The following is a 26,847-nucleotide window of genomic DNA, read 5'->3' as shown; positions in this document are numbered from 1 at the left end:
CACAGGCATCGACACTGTTTCTGGCACGTGCTTCGAACTACGTTTAAAAGATTATTTACTTATTAAGTAAGTAAAAGGTAATCGTGTGTATAGACGATCGATAAATCTCGATGATAAATGTTACGTTTGTCTCGATTCTATCGTTGATATTATTAAGGATCCAAAAATTTCAAATGGGAGAAAAGAAATATTGAAATATACTCGAAAGGCAAGAGTGGACTATTTAGAGCGAACAGATTTGAGAAGTAACGGGAGCGATGAAGAAAAATATATTATATTTCGAACGAGCGGAAAGCGTCAAGTGAACGCAGTTCAAAATGGCGGTTTCCGCTCGTTGCGCCAGTGCACTCTGTGAGATCGTAGTGGACGGGAGCCGTTGAATACACCGCAGCCTCGATTTTCTAGGCCCTTTAGAACACTCGAAAGGTGAGTCTTTTTCCAACCATGCTCGTATTGAAGCGCGAAAATCGAACTTTACCCGTTGGATGTGATCTTTTCTGAAATATCGGTTCGGAATAGTACCGAGGTGTAGTCGATTCAACGGGTCGTGTGAACCCCGTAGCCATATAATAATCGTTAAATTCTCCTCGCGATTCACTTGAAATAACCTGTAACTCGAAATGGTTCGTTTCGTTTCGTTTCGTTTATTTCCTTTCTTTTTCTTTCCTTTCCTTTTCTTTTCTTTTCTTTTCTTTTCTTTTCAGATTTTCCTAATTGAAATCGTTTCTTTCGCCGTTCTAGCGTAATCTAAACGTTATAAACGTTACATCGTTCGTCTATCGAATTATCATCTTGACAAAGATTGTTAAATCGCAGCACGATAGGAGACAGTCTGAAGGTAGTTATTATTTGCCGTTCGTACCGATGCGATGCATACAACGCGACACTACTAAACGGACAAAATGATTACGGCCATCTTAGTTACGCAGTCGGCGTTGGAATTACATTTTATGCTTATGCTTATGCTCGTGCTTGACAAGAATTTCGAAAATTACCACCTTCCATGGTATTCTACACGGGTTGAACGAAATTAACATTACGAGATAATATTTCACCGGATGACAGCCAATGGATTAACGTTATACACCAATTGATTGTTTCTTGCAGACCCTTTTTACGATCGAATCGAAGATGATACATAACGTAGCAATTTTTTTACTTCTCCTGTCGCGTACGATATCCGGCCTGCTTACGCTTCAAGTCTCGTTAAAGCACGACACGCGGCGACCATCTTCGTAGAGGCGTGTGCGCACTGTCTATGGAGTACACGCCCTTTGACAAGTGAACCGATTACCGTCTTTGCGATATTGCATACCATCCCCTGCCGATAAACATTTTCTCCCGTCTCTACCTTCTACCTAGTTAACCACCAATAATGGTATACGATTTTGATTTCTCTGCTTTAATCGATATGTAACTTTCTCTCTCTCTCTCTCTCTCTCTCTCTCTCGCTCTTACGTAGCGTCCTATTATTGACCAGGGTGATGCGCGCGCGATTCGTAGTTCATTTCCTCTAATGCAGAATTCTTCTTGTTGAATGTTTTACGCGTTTTGACAAGAGGATATGCAAGAACAAATACACGATGTATGGTCTCTACGGTCATCGTATTTCAATTACTTATACTACATAGATAATAGTATCTATGTAATACTACTCTCTTTTTCTTTCCACTTGACACGATCGCTGGTCTCATATACGATTCTTCACCGATAATTTTTGCCGATTGTAGGCGTTTGTACGAGTGGGGGACCCCGTCAACTCGCATTTCTTTCTCACACTTTTGTCCTACTCTTTCTCGGTCACTGAACAACTCGAGCCGATGGCGAGACCTACACTTTTTGCCAAGGCCGATGACGATGCCCACGACACAAGTCGCTCTCTGGCTTTTCGTTGTTCGCTTGTTCAAGTGCTCACGCCGTACACGTAAATACGTTTCTTCTGTTTGTACGTTGTTTTTCGTTAAGTACTTACTTAAGACCTTTAGATTTCATTCTTACTTTTTCAGTTGTCCTTGTCGCGAGGGTTAATCAAATAAAATGTCTTCCGTTGCAACGGAAATTTTTCTCCGTACTCATTATCGCAAATAACTGATCCCAATGACACGCTCCTCATCTGTGTCCAGAGAATTTTAACATTTGAAAAGACTGTATCGGTTCAACGAGGACGACGACGACGACGACAATATTCGACGCGACCGCGTCGCATGCGAATAGGTACGCAATCGAGTTGTATTTGAACGAGCTGTGTAGAATCTAGTCGAAACAGCAAGTTTGACATCACTCGCTATTCCAAGACGGGTGACGCTGGTAAAAACTTGGGCAACTTTCATCATGTATGGTCACCGTTACGTTTTTACGAATATATTTTACGTAAATATATTATATTGTAGCGTAATCGAAAAGGTGAACGTCGCAAGAACAATTTTATTGATTTTGACGATGGTTCGCGAAACGGTGCCCTCCTCACTTCGGTGACCGAATCGATGAGCTCGAGTTAGCGTAGGCTTTCGCTGTAGGTGAATGAAAATACCGATATTGTATCGAAATACGGAGAAACGAGTGCGAGGCGTGGGTTAATTTCATTCGGACAAATGTGCCGTGGAAAAAGATGTCTAGATAGACGACAGCAGTGGTACACTCAACCGATATCTACATGTACGCTACACCACCTGTAGCACGTTGTCGTTGCTCTTCATTCCCAGCAATAGATCGTTGCTTATATTTCCCGTATACTCTACAGTTCTACCGACTCTGCACGTGACGGTCGAAGCTTCGAAAATGCGGAACAAGGTCAGTGTCGCAACACTTACGATTCTTCGCTTTTCGATCTATCCACCTACATGCTTTTTATTTCCTCTGGTTTCGTTTGGTTTTAGTTGTATATGGTCATTCTATGGCTCGCTATCGGCATTCTACGAAATATCGAGTAACTCAAGCACGCGCAAAGCATGCGAAATTGCTTTCCTCGAACGTTTTTCATTGATTTTACTTACCCGCTGTTTCGTATCAAGTGCGAAATTCATGTTCAATACGTTCGAACGTTAATTTCATAACCCACCGTGTTCTCTGTATCGAAACAATAGGCGATACCGAGTAACTGTAAATGTACAGTGTGAGAATTACACGAAGAATTCAACGCTTAAATTAGTAGGTAATTTTTTCGATTATTCTTAGCCAGTGAGAGAGAAAAGAAAAGCGCAATTGCCGAGAAATAACCTATTTCAAGAAGATTTGGCAGACAGTCGTATAACGAGGAGGAAGTTAGACGACGAAGCTAGGGGTGAGCAATAGAAAATGGTGACCATGGAAGAAGGGCGGGTCGGTTGCAGGGGTTGCGCGCGCCTCCGCGGATCAATATTTCATTTTAACCTCACCAGTCAGAACGAAAGAAGGATCCTATTTCTGCGCTTGTCTTCTCAATATATCTATTGTAGTCAACATAATTATCTCTTATTTCTACCTATCGCTCGGTATTTTTTTTTCACACGAATTTCCTCTCGATCTTCTACACCATACTATCTTTAAGTTTAGTATGATTGTAAAAGGGTCTCTCTTTTTTCGTCAATAGCTTTTCATTTCATTTCATTTCATTTCATTTCGTACCAAAGATTTAACTATACTTGTACGATGATATCCAACTATTTAATATGCTGCATTTGCTGAAACATATGAAATACATCTATCGAACGATGATTGAAACGAGTATGAAAAGGGGTGGTTAGAGTAATTTTGTAGAAAGCGGTAGAAGGAGGGAGCGAAATAATCTATGCAGTGGATGAGAATGCGAAAGAGAGGAGGAGGTAGATAGATAGATAGATAGATAGATAGGTAGGTAGGTAGGACGATGCGTGGAAGGTGTGAGAGACGCGAGTAGATATGTTATGTATAGTGCGTAACGCAGCGCAGTAGAGTAGCACGCGTCGCGTCGCGTCGCGTCGCATCGCATCGTGTCGCGTCGCGTCGCGTCAGGCTGTGTCGTCCCGGGACAGGGTGAGCCGTGCGCCACTGCCCCACCCAAACTCGTCGAGCCGGCCATGCTGGGTGAACCGATCAATACTTCGGTTCGACCACGAGGAGAACCGAGGTAAACCGAGCCGAGCCGAATAGAACCGAGTAAAGACGAATCCCAGCACGAGGCGCACCGAGTCCCCACCACGAGCAGCGTTGCCGGCTCAGTCACTGTGCGGGAGTGGTCACTGAGGGATGTGTGGTATCGTAACCGAGTGAGACTGAGGAAAAAGACCCGGCGTAGTTTCTCCGCGTAATACGCTCTCGCTCTTTACCCCCCCGGACAAAAAGAAACTAGCAGTACCGAGAATCTAGTCAGTTTTCGGATTCCTTCCCGATTTCACGCGATACTACGGAATACGTTGATCGTGTATTTATTTAAGTATTTATTGTACAAAAGACTTTAACACTATAGGTAAGACACCGCTACTCTCTTAGTTTACGCGTCCTTTTCTATTTCTATCTACCACTTTCCTTTCTTTTTCTCCAGCTACTCTTACCCCGCATGCCAACAGTCGAAACGATCGCTACTCTCTTATTTATATATTTCGTTCTTAAATTTTCTTTCGAATTTTTCGGCTATTTCGAGAATGTACTAGAAACACGGTGCCCAGTGTTACACGTTCCATTGATTAGCTCGAGAAGTCGAGGAGACTGAATCGGCTATCGATCTCTGCGGTATAATACTGCGACGCAGAAGAAACGAATCGTTGCGAACTCCGCAGTGACGCCGATTTGCATTTCGCCGGAAGCAAAATGATACTTTGTGTCGGTTTCTTTGTTCTTGGCTTGTCTCGTCTGTATCGCGACACAAAACGATCATGAACGCCTCGAAGACGGGGCGTGTTAGTTGAGGAGGTAGAGGTACGGAAAGGGAGAGAGAGAGAGAGAGAGAGAGAGAGAGGTGGTGGTAGAGGTAGAGGTAGAGGTAGAGGGAGAGAGAAAGAAAGAACGAACGAACGAACGTGGTTAAGGAATTTTGCTCTCGCTTCGTGAAAGTAGCGCCGTGGCGCTCCGTTTGGCTGCTCCCCCTTCGGTTTAACTACGCGACTACGTCGACTATAACCTCAAACCATTCGCGCGATAAACGTACGTAATTTTTTTTTCTTCCAGAGCATTTCGCGCGTGCGACCTTCGGCTTGATAACGAGAGCTTTGCTTCTAACTTCCTACGGAAGCTTCCACTTTGCGTGTCTGAATTGAGCGTGTCTCTACTCGTTCTGTCACTTGAATCACGTTTAAGCGAGGCTGCCTCGCAACATTTTTTTTTATTTCCATAGTAGAAACCGATCGAGTATCGATTCCTCGGCGAACGTATCGTCGTCATCATCGCATGGATAAATGTATTTGAATTGAAAAGTAACTAATAAAAGTTGGTTAATGTGCGTTCGGAGAACACGAGGCGATATAGAGATAGAGGCAGAGATAAACGCGAGTTTTCTGATTGAGAGTTTATAGTTTTGTCGATGTAACATAGGTGTCACGTTTTTCGATCGCTGCCGACATCTTTATCGTAGACCGCGTTCGCTTCGATGGAAGTACTATTTGAAACTCGTGTAATTTATACTATTGTACCACTTATTTTACGGGATTTTTTTATTACAGAGAACCGTCCATTCGGAATCAAATTCGTTGCGTTTCAGTTGCAATTTACACGAAAAGTCTGCACCGGAAATATTTCACTGGCAACGTAGGGTTTCTCATCGAATCTCTCGTAGATCCGGCAACAGCGTCGCCAAGCCTCCTCTGCTAACCTAAAGCCAGGTGATTGCGCGTGATTAAATATAGGACATCGAATACATCTACCGGTTTAATATTTCTGTCCGGGTTTCTTCGAGGAAGAATCTGGCTGCTTGACCTTCCGTCTGATATATCGTCACGTGCATTTATTCATCGTGGCGCGTTGCAAATGATCGTTTAGCAATTCGCATGCTTACTATGGGAAAAGGTAGACAATTTCTGTACCGGTTCAACAAGTAATTTTCTTCTTACAATTCTGAAACCTTCTACAATTGTCGAGCATTCGTGTGTTAAAATCGAGAAGGTGTGTTGTGCACTCGCAGCACGCTCTTCCGTCTGTAGCTTTCTCGTGTTGCGCGCATTCTCATCCAATATGGTCTGCAATAATATTGTCACCGTTTTAACGAACGATATTTTTTGAGTAGTAGTAGAGAAACGCTCGCATCGTATACACGAGATTCCATCTTTTCATCTTTTTTCTTGGAAAATATTAAAACGGTGAGAGAAAAGTATCGAAGGATAATCGATGCGTATGAGAGTAATTGAGAAAATGAGTTATCGCGATCAAGCGAAACGAAACGAGAGGTGTCTGTAGGAAAGCATGTAAAGTGACAGCATCGCTTCCGGTGTGTAATCACGATTCACTACTTTCATTCTTAAACGCAATTATAATCGTTGCATATAGTACGCGTACATATATAGGCTTGCCTGTTACGTGGCAGCGACGTTCTTAGTTGTGTAGGTGTGCGTATGCGCGTGTGTGTGTGTGTGTGTGTGTATCGTGACTCATTCGAGGAGAATCGACGGCAACGTAAAAACGTCTCACCGATTTCGTGTATTCTCAATCGACTAATTTCCTCGGAAGTAAAAAAAATCTCTTCGATATCGAAAATTGTAATACAAAACACGTCTGAAAATGCAATAAGCAAAAGTCTTTAAAAGGCTATGTATGCACGCGCGCGCGCGCGCGCACGGTCGACGAACGAGAAGTATGTTAAAAGGAGTCGAGGTGTTTAGATGTGTGCCTACTACGGTTTGGCTTCGTAACGCGGTCCGATGGAGTGACTCATCATGTGCTCATACGACTCTATACCCACGTTATATAGTAGGGATCGTTGCTAGGAGTTTTTGTCATTTTCTCTGTACTTGCGTTTCAATCGATTATTTACTCTCTCTGTGGCGATAGTGCGCTAAAAATAAGGAAAAAAAGATTTCGTTTAAATGAATTTGTTGTTCGTTGAAAGTCGAGAGCGTAGAAGGTAGATGCGTAATGAATAATGCGCGTCTATCGGCCGCGTCGGACGAGAGTCGTCGGCTAGTTAGATCGGAGCGCGTGCTCGTCCCGAGTATGCGTGTACGTCATTCTATGTTCTAAACGCGTCGGTGAAATCTATTCTGACGCGTGTACGCAGCGACTGCCGGATAGTCGAAGAAAGCAAACCTGTCGACATTGAAATTGCGTGCTCCACGATATATCCGAGTTACTTTGTTTTCTAGCCGACACAATGTCCGTGGACAAGGAGGAATTGGTACAGCGTGCAAAGCTCGCCGAGCAGGCAGAAAGGTATGACGATATGGCAGCTGCGATGAAGGCAGTCACGGAAACGGGTGTCGAGTTGTCAAACGAAGAAAGGAACCTGCTGTCGGTAGCGTACAAGAATGTAGTTGGGGCCAGACGTAGCTCGTGGAGGGTAATATCCTCGATCGAGCAGAAAACCGAAGGTTCCGAGCGTAAACAGCAGATGGCCAAGGAATACCGGGAAAAGGTCGAGAAGGAGCTTCGCGAGATCTGTTACGACGTGCTGGTAAGAATCCTTACCTACTTTTCTTCCCGCCCGTGCCACGTGTATTTCTTCTTTCTACTCTACTAGTTCTACTCGAAGCTTAGATCCGTCCGCTGTTCGTGGAATCGCGTAAATATACCTTTTGCGGAAGTTAATCGTATCCGTTCACGTTGCAGGGACTCCTTGATAAGTACCTGATCCCCAAGGCTGGTAATGCCGAGAGTAAAGTATTCTACCTCAAGATGAAGGGCGACTACTATAGGTATCTCGCAGAAGTCGCAACCGGAGAAACCAGAAACGGTACGTATATGGCCCTATTTTTTTACAAACCACTCCAGCAGTTATTTACAGCTACTATAACTTTTATTCGTTCCGCATTTGGTCGCATTTTTCGCTAGAGTTGATTCGATTGTTCATCGATGCTCTTCTGCTAAAGTAACGTACAGTTTAAAAAGTAAAGTACAGGAAAGCGTACGTTTCGATTCGTCACAGTATTTTGGCGGCATTTTGAAAGCAACGACGCTGTCGAAGAAACTTTTGTCGACCAGTGCGTAATCTGACATCGAGTTCGTACCGACAAGATCGGTCGACGAGCGTCTCTTTCTTCGAATAGACAGTTGACGGACAATACTCTCTCGTACCTGTGCCCAGTCCCCCGTAGCGCTGTACTAAAGAGGAAAAGATGCACAGCTGCAACGCGGCAGATGTCCCGCGAACGAAGCTATTCTCTGGCACGTTCTTGGATTTTTAAGCGGATTCGAGAAAATCGTGAATTCTGAAGCGTTACTTGCGAATTTAGCTTGAAAGTTGAAAGAATACGATACAGCAAGTTCTATCGTTATGGTTACTCGCGAGAAACATTAAAGACGATTAGTCGCGAATAGGTTGAAACTTTGCTGATCATTTTTTACCTACTATATATACATATATACATGTATATTCAGCCGTGGTAGACGACAGCCAGAAGGCATACCAGGATGCGTTCGAAATCAGCAAGTCAAAGATGCAGCCTACCCACCCAATCAGGCTAGGTCTCGCCCTCAACTTCTCCGTTTTCTATTACGAGATCCTCAACTCACCAGACAAGGCCTGCCAGCTGGCCAAACAGGTATAAATTCGCAAACGCGAAGACCGATACTCGTACCAAACTCGTATGAAAATTCACAGCAATCGCGGAAAAGATGCGAAAAGATGGCGACATATATATGGTGGTATATATGGTGGCGGCTATGCAGTGGAGGCTAAAACATGATTATTTCGGCCTTATCGTATACAAGACGAAGGAAACAGCGCAATGAACTTTTCAATTTGTCGAGTCAGCTCTGACCGGATTTTTAATTCTCATAGCGGCATAGTAAAGGCACGCGTCTATTCATCCCTTATTATCCTCCTCTCTATCCTTCCTATCCGAAAGTTCTCGATATGCGCACCGCGCACGACGCAACAGAGGGAGGCCGGTTACGCTCTTTGAATACGTTTGTAGAAATTGTAATTTGGATTTCCCGGTTTGCATTACAGCGGTAGTCGAGGATTCACAGAAAGCGTATCAAGAGGCGTTCGACATAGCAAAATCAAAAATGCAACCTACGCACCCCATCAGGCTCGGTCTTGCTCTCAACTTCTCCGTTTTTTATTACGAGATCATCAACTCTCCAGACAAGGCCTGCCAGCTGGCCAAACAGGTATAATTTATTAAAATGTGGAGAAGATGCCGGTAGTTGCAGCAATCGCGGGTAGAGAAAAAGAGAAATGACGGTGGCGATGATGCAGTGGAGGCAAGAATATGGTTTCGCTTTACCTTGCAACGGGGCAGACCCTTTTCTACTTTTTTTTTTTCCACTTTGTTTTCTTACACGTCTCATTGATTCTCCCATTCACCACCGATTCGCGATTACGAACGGAGGATTTAGTCCGCCAATCGAGAGAGTGGGTCGCGCGTTTCAGGGGTTTAACGGTTCTACGTTCCTTCCTTTATCTCCTTCTCCCTCTTTTTTTTCTTTTTTCTCGAATTCTGTGTCCTATTCCAAGTTGTATCGCGCACGCCTGTGCGAACGTGTGTACCTTTACAGGTTTATATCAACGGTGGTTACTTTATATTTAGGGATTTATGCAATCTTTAATGTGGATTTCACGGTTTGCATTACAGCAGTAGTTGAGGATTCGCAGAAGGCATACCAAGAGGCGTTCGACATAGCAAAATCAAAAATGCAGCCTACCCACCCGATCAGGCTTGGCCTTGCTCTCAATTTCTCCGTCTTTTATTATGAAATTATTAATTCTCCGGCTAGAGCTTGTCATCTTGCGAAACAGGTTAGGGATAATTGACAATTTGTTGATGCCTAATTGGATAATTATTTTATATTGGCGAAATACATGCATTATTTGTAATTGGCAATTGATATCAGAGTGTGTCGTGGTATATATATATATATATATACATATATATACACACACACACATTTTGCGCAGTAAATGCGTTGCGTTTGTGTGCCTTACTAACCCATAAAAGAAAAAAGAAAGATCGGCACTTCGTATCACGATTGCCATAACGAGTCTCCACTGTATCCGGTAAACCATTCCAGCATCGTTCGTAATTGATATTAACATGTTCGTAAAATTCTGTATTCCTCTAATGAATTTACCGATGATTGTTGCTTTGCACGAACTCGCGTGATCTCGCGTGACTGACTAAACATTCGTTTCGTATCTTTAGCGCGATTGCTGAATAGAATCTTTTGTGCGTGTGCGTGTGTGCGCGTGTGCATGTGCGCACGCGACGACTACCTATGTTTTTAAAGTAGATGGAATTTGTCAATTAAAATGATCGTACAAACGTTTCAGGCGTTCGACGACGCGATCGCAGAGTTGGACACACTCAACGAGGACAGCTACAAAGATTCTACGCTAATTATGCAGCTTTTGCGTGACAACCTTACTCTCTGGACCAGTGACACGCAGGGTGACGCGGACGAAGCACAGGAGGGTGGAGATAACTAACCTTCCTAAGCTTAAGTCCTTTCTAACCTAATAAGAACATCCTATTCTCTATCGTCCCCCCGTCCCTTGAAGTGCTCACCCATCCATCCAACCGAGATCGATTTATCCATTCGCCTGTCCTTTCGTCCCTCGCGTACCTCGTTTCCTTCTTCCTTTCCTTTCTCTATTATCCTCATTTTTGCTACTCCACTTTCTTCCTGCCGTCTCATCACTCTTTCTGTCTTCAACAGACATTTTATTCATCCAACCCCCCCCCCCGTCCACCTTCCTTTACGTTCCTTTTTTTCTATCCTTTCATTCTTCCACATTGTTACACCACCACCACCACCAGCCGCATCTTTCCGAACCCTTATTTCCTTGTAATCTTCTATTTGAAAATCGTTACCTCTTTGTTCCAATGCGACCGCGCACCGCTGCCGGCGCCATCCATCCGCCACTGCTATTACGGCCGGTTCGAAAGCTCGAATGCGAGAATCTCGATCTCGACCGTATCCTTTCTTGAAGGATCGATTCGCGTACCGGTCCTTATGTGCGTTTTTACCCGCCACCGCCACCGCCACCGCCATTGGCAGTTGTCGGAAATTTTCAACGCGATCGTTTCGACTCCAAAGGGGGTGCCACGACCGTTGGACGGAGGAAAGGAGAAAAGAAGGCAGCGAATTAACGCGAGCCTTAATTAAAGGAAGCGGTCGAGTCCTGAGAATTGCTCGGTCTCTGGCATCAACTTTATTTGAGAGAAGCGTGTCGACTCGTGTCTTGTGTGGAAGAACGGGAAGGAGTAAATTATGGATGAACAGAAGAAAGGACAGGAAGAGTATTCGTTTCGCAAACCCTGTCTCTTCGTACAACGTTGTCGAAGATAAAGTAGTATCGAAGTGAACAAAAGTGTTGTACATGTTGTGTATAAAGGAGAAAAAGAGGAAACCGCTGGTAGATGAAAGACATGGTTGAATCTACGAACCGATCGACAAAAAGCGTTTCAATGTACTAGTCTTTTGGGGGATGTGTAAAAACAGAAAAAGATGTCTATTTCGCCGTTGGGACGAGACACGGGATGCGAAAAGTAACCATGAAACACTGTCACTACTCCCAGATCTGCTCACTATTTACCATCTAAAATATCGCTAAACGAAACAGAGATTCGAGAAGAAACAAAGTCAAAGGAAAAAAAGCACGCATGAATCTAACTACATTATATCCAGTTGTCATTAAATTAAATTTCACATTGTCTAGCAAGTACGATAATTATTATACGAAGGGAAGAACGCAGGAGGAGAAAGGAGAGTAAAAATACATTAAGTTATTAAGTTCCAAAACAACATCGGTGGTGACTTAATTTTTACATTTTATACTTTTTACATTTGCACGTTAGTAGTATTTGGAAAGCTCTTGCGTGCACGCGCTCCCGCGCATGCACACGACATTACATTTTTTAGTGTTTGTGTGTGTGCGTGTGTGTGTGTTTGTGACCGTTTTCCTTTTTCTCTTTCCTTTTTCTCTTTCTCCATCTATCTTTCTCTCTATCGCGCGCGCGCGCGCGGGTGTGTGCGTGTCGTGCCGTGCGTGCGTATGTGTTTTAAATCGTTGGTTAAATCGTTCAGACAATTTGGAGAATATGGTTTGCCTTTTATCTCTTCGCACATGTGTTTCGAAATTTTTCAATTCGTGAATCGCAGTTGCTGTATTATCGAGGTGAGTGAAGTACATGAAGCGGAAAATACATTTTTATCCATCGTACACCGTGACCGTCCGTTGTTAATGCGTGAATATCTGAGCAGAAAGGAGACACTAGTTACGATTTCTTAAATGGCTGATCAATACGCGACGATCTTCTTTAAAATATATCTCTCCGTGTTCTCCCACTTTCTTTCGACATGCCCAACTTTTTAACTCGTTTTGTAGCCTTCGATTCGGTTGCGTCTATCTTCTCTCTAATTTCTCTTTAATCTCGCGTACTTTGATCATTCTTCCATTTCAGTCCCTCTCCTCTCTTCTATCTTTCTTCTCCGCTCTCTCGTATATATTATATAAACCAGAGACACCTGATCACTAGCGTCGCGGTAAAAGAAGGAAGAAAACGAGAACAAATTGTGTACGCGTATACAAAGTTATACTGTTCTGCTATTTCTTTTATTAATATCACACGTACGCATGCATTTATACATGTACGTACGTATATATGTATGTGCGTGAGTGATACCTATATATATATATATATATATATATATATATATATATATATATATATATATATATATATATATACATATATATATTTCAGTTTTGTAGACATGATCGATCTCGTGGAAATTGTCGATAGAATTCGAAGATAATTCATTACTTGCTGCACTTTTACAAATTTATATAATATACTTGCAGAGCGTCTCATAGGCAAATTATTATTCGCGAGTTTCCATAGGTGAAACGTGTCAATATCGAATTATTGCTTTTTTTTCTTTTTCTTTTTTTTTTTTTCTCTTTGCGTTTAAAGAACCAATTTGTAATGCTCGCTTATAGATATTGATCGATCGCGTATAATATCGCCACAGAAACTTGAATAGAACTGCTTTTTGTTTCCAATAATTATTTTCATCAACTCGGGGTGACGGACTCAAAAGGCAGATCAGAGATGTGTAACGATCTGTGATCGGCTCGACCGAAGCCTCGCCTAGAAGGGACGTGCGTGTTGCCATTTTAAAAATGGGAAAAAGTCAAATAGTAAATGAAAATTAATGCGTACAAATGCAACGGATACGTTCGGTCCAGGGGCGGATTAATATGTATATATGTACGAATCAAGTGCTTCTAATTGTTTGACAATTATTACAAGTCCTTTTTGTATTTTACTTAAATTCTAAGTACGGAATCGTAGTTTTCATCGATCGAATAAACAAAGTTCCATTTGTTTCAATGTTAAAATCAATCGTTCTCTTTTTTACAACATTAAGAATAAATAAACGTTAAATATTTGTTCACTTTTGTTTCTTTCTATTCTGCTTCTTTAATTAGTAATCAAGGTAATTAAGGTCTAGAGATCCTAGAAATCCACCATCCGCCTCTGGTTCGGTCCATTCCATTTCGGTCCTAGTCTACCCTTCTCGGTAGAACGAACATGAACGTATTCTTCCCCTCATACGCATGGATGTTTTTAAGTGTTACGTACAAACCGCACTTATCCTACATACAAACGTAGATTTACATACAGACTCGCATGCGCGCGTACGCACGCACGCACGCTCGCACGCATACGCATACACGCGCGCGCGCGCGCGCGAGTAGAAAACATGCAATATATGTAAATGTTTATCTCGTATGAAAGTAAGTAACGATTATCGATATTACGCGTGTTGCGTGGATAAACGTTTTCTTAGTATGTTGTATTTTTTAATGTGTCCACGTTTCCATAAACATTTTTCCTTATTACGTTACAATTGAATGGGAGATTTACTTTTCCTATTATTTCATGCAAACGTTAGTTACCGATGTAAGAAGGATGGAAAGGGGGAGAATGAAATAATATAATTGCAGAAAGAAAGATTCTTGAGAGAATCTTCTAAAATAATAGTATCAACAATGGACTAGCTGAAACGAATAGACATTGCAATAGGAAATTAACATTATTCTTTCCCGGCAACTCTATCGTTGGTCTCGATCTCGAGTACCGAGTTCAAACGATATATTTGTTCGATTCAATCGTTTTACACTTTAATCGCATTTCTAATTGGTCCTTTCAAATTTCCAAACGATCAACATCCGTCTTAAGATTCGTATTCGTATTATCAGATGGAACATTTGATTGATTGGAACCAACGCTAGAACACCAGCTTGACATTAAATTTCTTGCATATTACGATTATTCGAAGAAGTATGAAATTTCTATGTATATATCTTCGTTAATAGTAGCATAAAAAATTTACTTTGTAGATACATAGATAAAGAAAGCGAGGATTTCTCATGGGTTACTAAGAGGTGATGTATAATGTTTGTAACTTCCCTGTTTGTTGCTTCCTTCCTGCGCTCGTCTCCATTGTTAATCTTTTTAGTTCTCATCTGTTTGTCATTCTATTACCTTAGGACCTTAGACTAGTTACTCGGTTTTCAAAGTAATTATCATCGAGCCATAATTATAAATGCCGAAACAGTTTTCTTCGTTCAAACGATTATGGTTCGCGATTCGTAAATTCTTCGATCTTCCACACCTATTTCACCAGTTAACATTCAAAAAGCTAACTATCATAAATCGTATTCAAATATTCATTCGCTTTTCCCTAGTTTCCTAGTCTGAAACTTATGTTGCTCTATTTGTATTTATCATCGATCATCGTAATTGTACATTATAATTATTATAAACGTTTACACGAAATAATAAATTCTGATAAAATGTCTCAGAAAGACCATAACCTCGATTGTCCTGCTCTGCAGTATCATCAGGTTCTGGAGGAATAATAACTTCTATGTTGAGTTTTAATGATTGTAAGAAAACAATGATGAAATGCTTACACTTTCCAACAGTGCTCCAAACACGGATTTCAAGAATTTGAATTCAAAGGTTATAGACAGACGTAAGCATAATGTTCCTATACGATAAGAAAACTTCGTTATGATTTATATTATTATTATTATTATTATTATTGCTATTGCTATTGCTATTACTATCGTTTTCGTATCCGCCAACTTCGTTATGGTATCTTTGGTATCTTTTATTCGAGATTCGACGCATGTAGATATCGAAGAAAGAGTTTGAAGATGGATATTATAGATAGAAAATTGGGCGTTGAACAAAAATCGTTTGATATCATTTTTGCTAATGATTCGAACGAAAGAGTGAATAGAACTTTAGAGAAATGAAAGGGACTGACTTTTAAATAAAACAGATTGTGCATTATATATATATATAATGCACACTTAAATTTAAGCAACCTGAAGTTAAAGTAAGAACAGTGTTTCGACATTTTGGTAATCCAAGTTGGAATGGAAATTAAGAACGTATACGTAGCCCTTGAACAATTTCGCGATGTCTTTGTACATCTTGTTACCTTTCAAAGTTTATACGAAAATGTGTATGTTTGTATATTCGCCTACCAAAATATAGTAATTTAGTTGGCTTTTAACAAGTATCGATACGTAGAACCTTATATTTTTATTATTTATTATAGAGAAGTTTTTCTTTTCGTACTCTTTTTTTCTTTGAACAGAAATTTTTCCTTCTCGTATCCCTCTCTTAGTAAATTAAGGTTATTATTTCCAAAGATGGATACCATTTTTATGTAAAAATTAAATTGATCAAGAAACAGCATATATATTATATACATTTACATGCATACGTGCCTTTCCAAGCAAGAAGAATCTACAGTGATACGCATTTATATATAATCTTCGCAAATTTCTTACACGCTTCTTATTCTTCGTTTCCTCTTTTTGTCACATTAACGGTGTCTCGAAATTATAGGGCAAAAGCGCACTTGTTTACGACTAGCGATTGCATATATATTTAATATGTTTCTCCATTCTGCGTTTGTGGGATTGTTAACCAGATCTTGGCCTAATTATATAGCATAGAAGAAAAAGCAACGCTGATTTATTCGATCGGAATGAAATGAAATAATTGTAGATAAAACGTGTAACAGGGGCAACAAGAATCTCTCATGCTTTCAATCGAAAATTTGGTGAATCGTTGACGCATAGCTTTCCAGGAATTAAAAGGTGTACGAAGTGAACGGCACGTAAGTATATAAGTATTCGCTGTTACTTCCTTTTAATTTTTCTGTGAAATGATTTGTTAAAATTTCTCGATTAAAAAGTATAACTAAAGTATAACTAAATATATAATATATTCGAATTAATATAATTATAGTCTGTTTAAAAATCTATAATAAGAATAAGTTTTTCCATGAACGAATAACGAATGAGAAGTATTTCGAACTTTGTAATATTGACGTGATGCGACTAAAAATAAAAGTCAAGTAACAAACAATGTTCATAGAGAAAATATATAAAATGTATTGTTATATTTATGACGTTCACCGTTCATTTTGTCTCGGACTATTATTAGAATGTATTACATAAACTTCAGATAGTCGCGTGTCGATAACTATCTATTAAAGAATCACGGTTATATCAGAACAATTTTTTTTCTTTTATAATCGGTATCTGTGTGTGTGTGTGTGTGTGTGTGTGTGTGTGTGTGTGTGTGTGTGTGTGTGTGTGTGTGTGTGTGTGTGTGTGTGCATCGGTGAAATTGATGTAGAGATCGTTTTCCGAAATCTGTCGGATTATAAACGCGTATAGCTTTACGAGTTGTTGTCTTCGTAATGGGAAAAAGACATTGTACTGCTGTAAAGGCAAATTTGTAGTAACTATAATATACGTATGAACAATTAATTATTGGACACTGAATGAAAGAACGAATCATCGTTATTATAATATACCTAGGTGTCATAGATATTGCTAACACCATCTGTGGCCGTTTACTAAATTTAATTTCACATAGAGTGGGGTGGTGAGAGCTAACCGACATTATTGGTGGGGGTCTTGTGTAGAAGCACACGTAAAGGTCACCTTCAGTTTTAGTCAGACACAGAACGTGAAAGCGGTGTCTGATGTTACGTTGGAGTATCGTGGGTTTTTCATCAACTTCGAATTAAGAAGGAAATAATCGCCTCCCTTTTTCGATTTTCATTCTAATTGGATAGCCACTTATTCGGTGAGCAAAAAGATCTCTGTATTGCTTTTCAAGCGCTTCTTACGAGTAATGATTAATTCAATAATCAATCGTCAATGACAGGGTGACGTTACAACTCATACGCACGTTGTAATAGACCATTAATGTTGCTATCTTTAAACGAACTCGTCTGAATTGTTTCATACTACAAGTCGTATATGTTTCAAGTAATCTTTCACGCTTAATTTTGATACATGAAAATTGCGTATATCTGTAAATAATGTAATTCCAATGATCTATGCATACAGTAGATATTTGTTCTGTTGTTTTGTATGCACAGTAGTTTGAGACTGTGCCAGATTCCACTCTAACACTTTATACACACGCGTGCTATTTTATTTTAAAATATGAAGGACTACCGAAGAATATTTGTGTTGCAATGCCCTTTAAAAATATAGTTTTTCTCTACCTTATATTGTTCGTTCTAATTTTAATCTTGAATAAAACAATCGTCATTTAAAGATCTCAAGCAACGACTTACTATATTTCACTTTACTATTACCACGTTAATTCGTATGCAATATTTGTTTATTCATTTAGCTGATATAATCTATACATATGCTACATACATATACATGTTCTAATACAAAAGGTACATTCATGGTACATTTGTACAAAAGAATAATTAGTATTTTTAATATCTGCATGTATATACAAAGGTTTTTTTCTTATAATGAATTGGATGCTACGTTCATGTTATAACAATGTTATACGCATAACAACATTCTGCTATATTGATAGTTCAACTTTTATCGTTTTAGGTTATACATGTCGTGTAAAGCATAAATTAATTTTTACTATTTAAATTTTCTGTTAAATTACTAGTATATTCAAGACCCAAAAAATGTCTACAGAACACAATGATACAGTATGCATTTGCACGACTATAAACAAATTTGAAGAGGGAGAAACCTCATTGGATTGTTTAACTCAGATACAAAGTAATAGCGATAATGATTTGTTAAAGTATTCTGTGCTTAAAATGAGACAGTAACAAACATTTTAAAACACAATGTAGATATCTTGTCAAACAAGAAAGAATATAACTTATTAAAAGATACAGAAACAAATGTTCCATGTACAAGCGAAACAGTTGTGCATATACCAAAGATCAACAAAGATAAAACTAAGCTAGTTAAAAATCACAGTTTGCATCTGTCAATGATTTGTCCACAAGTGAGTTAAAGGCATAACGGAGGTATAGCATATTTTTCAATTAGAAAAAGTTAAAATAGATGTTTACAGGAAACCATACATGCTCCTTTATATTTATGTTACAACATAGTTGACCATTCAGACCAAATTACTGATGAACTAGATACATATTCTATCGATGCATTGACAATGAAAGGGGCAGCGAATAAATTAACATTTGTTGACAAAATATATATACTATTATAAATGTGTGCAAACTACATTATTATATGTTAAAAAAAAGTAATATTGCAGGGACACGGCTGGTATCCTGTGGTAAAAATGGCGGAAGATTTAGCAGCACAGAGGTTCATAAAACCTGGCAGTCACAAAGGTAAAGGTCTCGCGGTCTTTACCAGTGGAGGTGATTCTCAAGGTAAAAAGTCAATTATTTTATGATGTGTGAGGTACAAGAATACATATTGACAGTAATATTAACTTTAATTTCTTTTTCTTTTAGGAATGAATGCAGCAGTACGAGCAGTTGTTAGAATGGGTATTTACTTAGGCTGTAAAGTTTTTTTCATTAGAGAAGGTTACCAGGGTATGGTGGATGGTGGAAATAACATTGTAGAGGCCAATTGGTCTTCTGTATCCTGTATAATCCATAGGGTATGTATCTCCATTCTTAGACTTTTATCTTAAACTAACAAGAAAACTATAGTAATTATCTGTTTTAGGGTGGTACGGTAATAGGGTCGGCTCGGTGTAAAGAATTTAGGGAACGTGCTGGTCGGCGTAAAGCTGCAAAAAATTTAGTGACTCGTGGAATAACAAATTTAGTTGTGATAGGTGGTGATGGTTCCCTTACTGGTGCAAATCTGTTCAAAGAAGAATGGCCGGATCTATTGAAAGAATTAGCAGAGGCAGGTAAGTAATCTGATAACATTTATGTTTCTTAATTATGCTTTTATGTATAAGTGATGTATGTATTTACCCTATCATTATTATTTGTTTAGGAGAAATCACAGCAGAACAGGTTGAGAAATATCAACATTTGCATATCGCTGGTATGGTAGGTTCCATTGATAATGATTTTTGTGGAACTGATATGACAATCGGTACGGATTCCGCGTTGCATCGTATTATCGAAAGTATCGATGCCATCGTTAGCACTGCATATTCTCATCAAAGAACATTCATTATGGAAGTTATGGGTCGTCATTGCGGGTAAGTTGTGTATTAGTATGTTTTATTATGTTAGCAAAATTTTCAAAGAGATTTCGTTTTTAAAATAAACATTCCAAAAAATATAATTGACCAACGAAACAGTTCAGCTTTAATTACTTATTAAGAAATCATTGAAGAATATCTGCTTTGATATTATCGTTTAAGTTTAAATATGATAAACTGTTGGATAGGTATTTGGCAATTGTGGGTGCTTTAGCTGCAGAGGCAGACTATGTTTTTTGCCCGGAATCACCACCTCCTATTGACTGGCCTGATAAATTATGTAGAAAATTGGAGCAGGCACGTTGTTTAGGAATTCTTAAATTTGTTGTTACAATGTCTCCCCCCCCCCCCCCCCCCCCCCCCCCACGCCTAACTTAATTTAACATGTTTAACAGTTTTGTTTTCCTTTCTCGTGTATTTTTGATTGCTTAATTATATATGTTACATGGCATTACGTACACTCAAGTGTGTAAGCATACATACATGTAAGCATACATACAAATACATAGATATGAGAATAAATGATTCGAAAATTTAATCATTTTAGTAGTTTTTGAAAGTAAGGATATATACAAACAAAAAGCAAGATAATTCAGTGTACACATACAGCGTATAGATAATAAAAAAATGGAGTCTTTCAGGTATCTGATATTAGCTTCAAGTTTATCTCCCAAAGCATGTTATTGCTTTATGCCTGAAGTCTTGTAGACGGATAATTGAGTCGAGGAACTTTGCAAAGCTGTGCAACAGGCACGTACTTAATGAGTTAATGGAACATGCTTATACGTTATAGTACACAATTTATTAGCCTGAACGTACTATATTTTACTCTATTTACTTTTATTCGCCTTAAAAGTGTGTCTGCTCCTTGCCAGAATAATAATTGAGCTACATAAAAAGATGGAAGAGTATGCTTTTATAATGTCCGATCATTTCAATTGTAAATTTGTCAAGTTTGCAATGTTCCGTTAGTGGTATCATTTCTTATGATCTTTGTATTTCCTGTTCAGTTCAGTGTGAAGTTTATGATATTACTATACCATAGTTATTTGCCCTGTTTACGTGACTTAATACTTTTAGCTAGCTTTTATAACATGCCATTACAGTTACCTGGCTCTAGTGGCAGCCATATGTTCTGAAGCTGATTTTGTGTTCATCCCAGAGTGGCCACCTGAACAGGATTGGCCAAACAAGCTGTGCAAAAAGTTACTACAGGTTCGCAAGCCTCTCTTCTTTTTTTTTTAATTTTTTTTTCAGCGCTTCATTTTTTTGTAACAAATCGTTCACAGAATAAACTTTTTCATTCAAATTTGCACCCTTGCTATTTAATTGGTGAAAGGAAAAATATTAGATACATTATTTTTATTCCTCAGCCTATTATTACTCTAAGCTTGTCGTATTATCTCATTCGGGTAAAAGATTTTGTTCGTTTAGCATATGTATAACATTGTACTGTTATTTTCATACCTGACCAGTTACACATTTGGTGTCTCCATGCAAAAAAAATGTATATAATTCCTACCATTATTCTTTTATTTTATCTCAGACTTACCTCCTTCCGAACTGCATTAACTTTGTTGTTAACCCGACCATTACTAACTATTATCTATGTAACATTCAATTCGTAATGTATTTTCTAGGAATGTAAAGATTATAAAATGAATTTTTCAGGAAAGGCTCACGGGACAACGACTTAATATTATTATCGTAGCAGAAGGTGCGGTAGATCGAAATGGCGAACCGATTACTGCCGAAAAAGTACATAAAGTTGTTGTGGACAAATTGCAGCAAGATACAAGAATTACCGTGCTCGGTCATGTTCAAAGAGGTGGAAATCCATCAGCTTTCGACAGAGTTCTGGTTAGTTGATCTATATATGTGAAGCTTAATTTTTCTTAACAATACATCCAAAAGACGAAAAAGTGTTTTATCGGATTAATAATAACGTACAGGGTTGCCGAATGGGCGCCGAAGCTGTAATGGCATTGATGGAAGCAACACCGGACACCGAAGCATGCGTTGTTACATTAGACGGTAATCAAGCTGTTAGATTACCTCTTATGGAATGCGTTCGCCGCACTAAAGCAGTAGCACAAGCTATGGCTGATAAAAATTGGGATCTGTCAGTTCAACTTCGCGGAAAGTGAGCTAAGAATATTTTCATTTATGCCACATGCATGCACGTGAAATTTCATCATACTTTCACTTGCAAAAATTTTCAGAGGATTCGCTCGTAATTTAGAAACGTATAAGATGTTGACCCGTCTAAAAGCACCTGTGGATCATAATCCTAGTAAGGTACGTTGTAACTGTATTACGTATAGAAAAGCCAGACATCAATAAGAATTTAAAGCCTGCTGCGGATCTTTAGATGAATAATTATTAAAATCATAAACTTGCAATCATGTAAATAAATGTATGTACAGAAAACATATCCGAAGGCTTTTAATTCTAATATCTGAAATATATTGAAAGTGTAGATTTACTTTGATTATATCTCTTATTTAATACTGCTTCAGGAAATTAATGGCCCCACATTAACTAAGGTAAATCTATTGAAAAAGAAAATTACAAGCATCGATCTTTTTGCTATACATGTTACATTTTTAAATCATGCCTTATATAATATAGCCTTTCTAACGCATTTTCATCTTTTCCTTTCACATTAGCAATTCACTTTATGTGGACAAGTGAGTTAACAAAGTCCTAAATGTTGATACTAGTAGATAAATCTGATCCAATTATAACAAATGTTTTATTAGGATAAGTGTAAATATAAGCATCGTACAGACCATAGTCGCAAACATTGTGATAAATCGCAGAATGCGTTTGCCTTATTTTTTTTTTTTTTTTTTTTTTTTGTCTGCACGCTGCATGAATTGATTCAAAATTCTTCCAGGAATTTAATACAAAACTTTGTTTCAGGACCACTATACATTGGGCGTGATGCATATTGGTTCACCTTCTTGCGGTATGAATGCGGCGGTGCGCTCCTTTGTTAGGAACTGTATCTATCGAGGTGACAAGGTATCGTCTACCTAATCATATTCTAATCATATTATAGTTTTACCGTGACACAAATATCAGAAACATTATGCTACGACGTTTATATCAGGTTTACGGTATTTGTGATGGAATATTGGGTCTCTTGGCTGGAAAATTTAAATTAATGGACTGGCCTTCCGTCACTGGTTGGGTGGCCCAGGGTGGTGCTTATTTAGGAACTAAGCGCGCTCCGCCTAAAGAAGAACAATTACCGCATATTGCTCAGAAACTCAAAGAATACGGGATTCAAGCACTGCTTATCATAGGAGGATTCGAGGTAATGATTACTTAAAATATTGCTTTCAGTTATATTTTATATTGATTGATTTTTCCAAAAGGGCTATCAAACGGGACTTACCTTTTTCAAAGCTAGGGATAAGTTTGAAGAATTTCGTATCCCAATAGCTATGATTCCGGCAACCATCAGCAATAATGTACCAGGGACTGAGTTTTCGTTAGGTTGTGACACTGCTTTAAACGAAATTACAGAGGTAATTCTATATTACGAAACGTTTTCCCGCATACAACTCTATAAATAGGAAATTATTTTGTTCATTCGGATACATTGCTATTATATTCTCAGATCTGCGATCGAATTCGACAGTCGGCGCAGGGTACAAAACGACGAGTATTTATTATTGAAACTATGGGTGGATACTGCGGTTACTTAGCTACGGTCGCTGGATTAGCCGGCGGTGCCGACGCAGCGTACATATTCGAAGAGAAATTTAATATCAAAGATTTGAACCAAGATGTAATTGCAATGGCTGCAAAGATGTCCGAGGGTGTACAGCGGGGTCTTATTCTGAGAAATGAGAATGCCAACTTAAATTACAGTACAGATTTTATGCAGAGACTTTTTAGCGAAGAAGGAAAAGGCCTGTTCAGCTGTAGAATGAATATTATTGGTAGATAATTTATAGTTAAATGATGAGATTTCTTTTATATTTCGAATGTACGCCAGTGTATACGATGAGTTATGTGTGAAATTTTCTATAGGACATATGCAGCAAGGTGGTTCGCCGACTCCATTCGATCGAAATTTGGGTACAAAAATGGGTTCCAAAGCGGTTGAATGGTTTAGCGAACAGTTAAAAAAATGTACTAATGCCGATAGTAAAACATCAACAATGGACGCCGATAGTGCAGTTATGATTGGTATAGTGCGAAGGCAGTACAGATTTACACCATTTACAGAGCTTCTTGAAGTTACGGATTTCGAGTATGTAACATATGAGGAACACCGAAGATTTCTCGCCGTTACAAATTTCCGTTAATGTTTACATAATATTTTTAGACATCGTATACCAACTTATCAATGGTGGATTAAACTACGGCCATTGCTCAAAGTTTTGGCAAAACACGAGTCTACGTATGAAGAAGAAGGACTTTATATCACAGTAGAAGAAATGGATCTTGATAATGACCCTCTTGTATAGATTACGCGTTCAGGGTGGTAAAAGGTAATGTTCCATAAATGTGCACTGTTAATTGTAGATTCTGTTAAACAGTATTGTATGGCATTATAATAATCATGTTCCGTTGTTATTTGTGAGAAACAAAAACGATTACAGTTCAGATACACGATCGTGAAATATAGTGCTCCACGGGATTTAATACCTAGATCAAGCATTATGCCGACTGGTGCGAAATCGCAATGTATACGTATAGCTCTCGTTTAATCCTTCAATTAGGTACATAATTACAGGATGCGCGTCACTAACTTGAACAACTTATTCTTCACAATATGAACTGTCTTAATAAATAGCGTGTTATTACACACACATACACACACGCGCATCTCACTGCATATAGATTTTCATATTTTGTTCAAAAAGTACTAAATTAATATAGATATTTTGACTGCGCTTTAAAGTCAAGCGAGAAGTAGGTACAAAGATAGTACCTGAAGCATGAAGGTAAACTATATATCTTAGACGGCTAAAAAGATTATATTGTTATACTGAGTAGTGTTAAATATTTATTGTCACATATATGTATACATATACATATACACTTGTACACACACACACACACACACACACCTGTTACTGGCGTATAATTTTGAAAATAGAACAAATGAAAATATTATAAATATGAACATAATGTATACCGTTTAAATGTTATACTGTAGCGAAAAAGCATTCAAAGGAACGTGATCATATGCGAATATGATGCCAAATATGAATGCAGTAAATGATGTTAATCTCTTGATTATAACATTAAAGTACAATAGCTTTTAGTCTTGGCATTGGATTTACTATTCTCGTCTATTTAAAAATCTTGAAACGAATCACAATTTTATGAATTTTACCAATGGATAATATTTTTGATACATGAAGTTGTTTTGCTTGCAACTTTTACAAAAATTTCTTAGAATGGCAATGCTTTTAGAGATTATTATACTCTGTCCATTGCAAATTTTTCGGTTATAACATGAATTACGAGTCGAATTACAGCTTTCATGGCTACTTTACTCTGTTTCGCGGTTGAATGAATCTACTAGGCTACGTATGGTCTACTAACGTGTAAAATTAAACATATTGAGGTATGTTTTTTTTCTTTTCCTTCTTTTTTTTTTCTTTTTTTTTTTTATGTAATGGAAATTGATTTAGCTTCGGCCTATAGCTATGAAAAGCCATTCGAAAAATATACTTGTCTACCTCAGAACATAATTTGCAACGACGAGCGATACTTGGGGAAACCTAAAGGACTAAGTCGTACTGGTTGCATATAACGTTAAAAGGTTTGCTAAGATTTACGGCTCGTGACCGTAAAGGTATTTAGATTTAATTCGTGTTATTGTAACTCGTGTATTCTCGTGTACATTTATCTCGCCGAGTTGTATAGACATTAAATTCGTAATTCCTATGAAATTTAAGTATCAGGTGAATCTATCTGAGAATATTTTGAAAACGTGATCAGTATCTTTAGCATGGAACGAGATTGGTGGAAGTTGATCGTTGTTACATGTAAGGCACGTGTAAAGAATATTTTCAAGGAACTGACTCAAATACGTCCGTTTAATATAAAATATAATGTTGCGCATTGATCAATAATTTTACGATATTGAAGAACTTGAGCATCCCTCATTGTCATTTTAGAGCAAATAACAATACAAAGTATCGATTTGAACTATGGATCAGCTTCTCGTGTAAACATAAAGTATAAAACAATGTGTATGTATAATGTATAAATTAGTATACAGCGTGTTCGAGGGTGGTGAGTGGAACAACAGAGCAGGCAGTAACAAGTCTGGACAATAAGTTTAAGGATAGATGATTAGAGTGCATTTGTTCGTTGAAAAGGCCTGTTTCTGCTCGGTTGTAACGTTCGCCTGGAAAGAGAGAGAGAGAGAGAGAGAGATTGCTAAACTATAATAATGAAATAAAACGTAAGGAGGGATCGTGTAAATTGTTTATTTAAAATCGTTGCTGTAGATGGGAATTGTTAAAGTGATAGATATTGTTGATTAACACATCTTATTACTTAAGATGGGTGAAACAGGTGGTTATGAAAAAATGAAAGTATGGAAAATGTAAAAGCATGAATTTATCCAACGGCCTGATCCAATTTTCTCATTTTATTTCTCCGTTGTACGCGGTTCACTCACTCACTCACTCACTCTTGCACACATATACATATAAAATGTATTTTATACAGCTTTATGTGGAAATTCCGAATTTGATCGTGCATCACATGTGTTCATTTAAATGCTATATAATCGTGTTGATACAAATATGTAATGTACAAATTCACGAGCGTTAATGTCATATGTACTATTGAATAACTAACTAATAATATGAAGGTATAACGTTGGAAGAGTATTATTTTTATGATTACAAAGATGTATTTTCGACTCATTGTTGATCAATGAATTTTACAATTATCTCTGGTAAAATATATATGAAATATGTAGAAATTATTTTGTTCCGAGATCGAACTGTTATATTTTCTTCTTACTGTCGCTAATAGCTATATACTTATATAATATATTTATTTATCGGTAGATATTTAAAGTTTATATGGAATAATTATGATAATGTGCAATTTGAACAGTAAATGCATACGAAAGATCGTGACCTCACTTGAAATGTACCTAATATTATCAATAAAAGTGTATTAGTAAATTAGTCAAATAATGTGCTACATTACTACTGTTATTATTATTAAAAGCTATGTAATT

General features: G+C 38.2%; 2 protein-coding genes and 1 long non-coding RNA gene across 11 annotated transcripts; all 3 read left to right on the top strand.

Annotated features, from left to right (window-relative positions):
• The first annotated feature begins 265 nt into the window (after nt 1–265).
• 14-3-3zeta (tyrosine 3-monooxygenase/tryptophan 5-monooxygenase activation protein zeta) lies at nt 266–13,503 on the top strand. 6 transcript variants are annotated; one of them, XM_076896437.1, is made up of 5 exons: nt 266–426; nt 7,245–7,552; nt 7,708–7,831; nt 9,681–9,841; nt 10,373–13,503. In XM_076896437.1, exons 2-5 carry the CDS (start codon nt 7,253–7,255, stop codon nt 10,526–10,528), a joined length of 741 nt encoding a protein of 246 aa, XP_076752552.1. In that variant the 5' UTR covers nt 266–426; nt 7,245–7,252; the 3' UTR covers nt 10,529–13,503. The 6 variants fall into 6 exon arrangements, with proteins under 6 accessions (XP_076752552.1, XP_076752551.1, XP_076752547.1 ...); XM_076896436.1 differs by lacking the exon at nt 9,681–9,841 and adding an exon at nt 9,050–9,213; XM_076896432.1 differs by having other exon boundaries at nt 267–426; nt 9,678–9,841.
• A 3,263-nt stretch (nt 13,504–16,766) lies between these two features.
• LOC143424401 (uncharacterized) lies at nt 16,767–17,183 on the top strand. The gene is made up of 2 exons (XR_013101931.1): nt 16,767–16,869; nt 17,019–17,183. It is a non-coding gene; the product is annotated as an uncharacterized LOC143424401 (long non-coding RNA).
• Nucleotides 17,184–17,212: 29 nt separating this feature from the next.
• Pfk (ATP-dependent 6-phosphofructokinase) lies at nt 17,213–26,599 on the top strand. 4 transcript variants are annotated; one of them, XM_076896427.1, is made up of 17 exons: nt 17,213–17,231; nt 18,699–18,819; nt 18,904–19,055; nt 19,124–19,313; nt 19,403–19,613; nt 20,723–20,831; nt 21,288–21,476; nt 21,569–21,759; nt 21,839–21,914; nt 22,136–22,162; nt 22,286–22,306; nt 22,542–22,643; nt 22,732–22,938; nt 23,000–23,152; nt 23,245–23,569; nt 23,661–23,883; nt 23,959–26,599. In XM_076896427.1, exons 2-17 carry the CDS (start codon nt 18,726–18,728, stop codon nt 24,098–24,100), a joined length of 2,412 nt encoding a protein of 803 aa, XP_076752542.1. In that variant the 5' UTR covers nt 17,213–17,231; nt 18,699–18,725; the 3' UTR covers nt 24,101–26,599. The 4 variants fall into 4 exon arrangements, with proteins under 4 accessions (XP_076752542.1, XP_076752540.1, XP_076752541.1 ...); XM_076896425.1 differs by lacking the exon at nt 17,213–17,231 and adding an exon at nt 17,473–17,496; XM_076896426.1 differs by lacking the exons at nt 17,213–17,231; nt 22,286–22,306 and adding an exon at nt 17,473–17,496.
• The last annotated feature ends 248 nt before the right edge of the window (nt 26,600–26,847 follow it).

This window comes from Xylocopa sonorina, chromosome 6 (assembly GCF_050948175.1).
Source record: "Xylocopa sonorina isolate GNS202 chromosome 6, iyXylSono1_principal, whole genome shotgun sequence".
Classification (NCBI taxonomy): domain Eukaryota; kingdom Metazoa; phylum Arthropoda; class Insecta; order Hymenoptera; family Apidae; genus Xylocopa; species Xylocopa sonorina.
The sequence above is the reverse complement of the archived record's forward strand: the minus strand, read 5'-3'. Positions and strand labels throughout refer to the sequence as shown.

Bases quoted from the DNA above. Each gene is read 5' to 3' on its own strand.
- 14-3-3zeta (XM_076896436.1), top strand. From the start codon at position 7,253: ATGTCCGTGGACAAGGAGGAATTGGTACAGCGTGCAAAGCTCGCCGAG. The intron at 7,553-7,707 runs GTAAGAATCCTT...TTCACGTTGCAG, and splicing joins AGATCTGTTACGACGTGCTG to GGACTCCTTGATAAGTACCT. The intron at 9,214-10,372 runs GTATAATTTATT...CAAACGTTTCAG, and splicing joins CCTGCCAGCTGGCCAAACAG to GCGTTCGACGACGCGATCGC.
- Pfk (XM_076896425.1), top strand. The intron at 18,820-18,903 runs GTAAAAAGTCAA...TTTTTCTTTTAG, and splicing joins CAGTGGAGGTGATTCTCAAG to GAATGAATGCAGCAGTACGA. The intron at 21,760-21,838 runs GTGAGCTAAGAA...AAAAATTTTCAG, and splicing joins TCAGTTCAACTTCGCGGAAA to AGGATTCGCTCGTAATTTAG.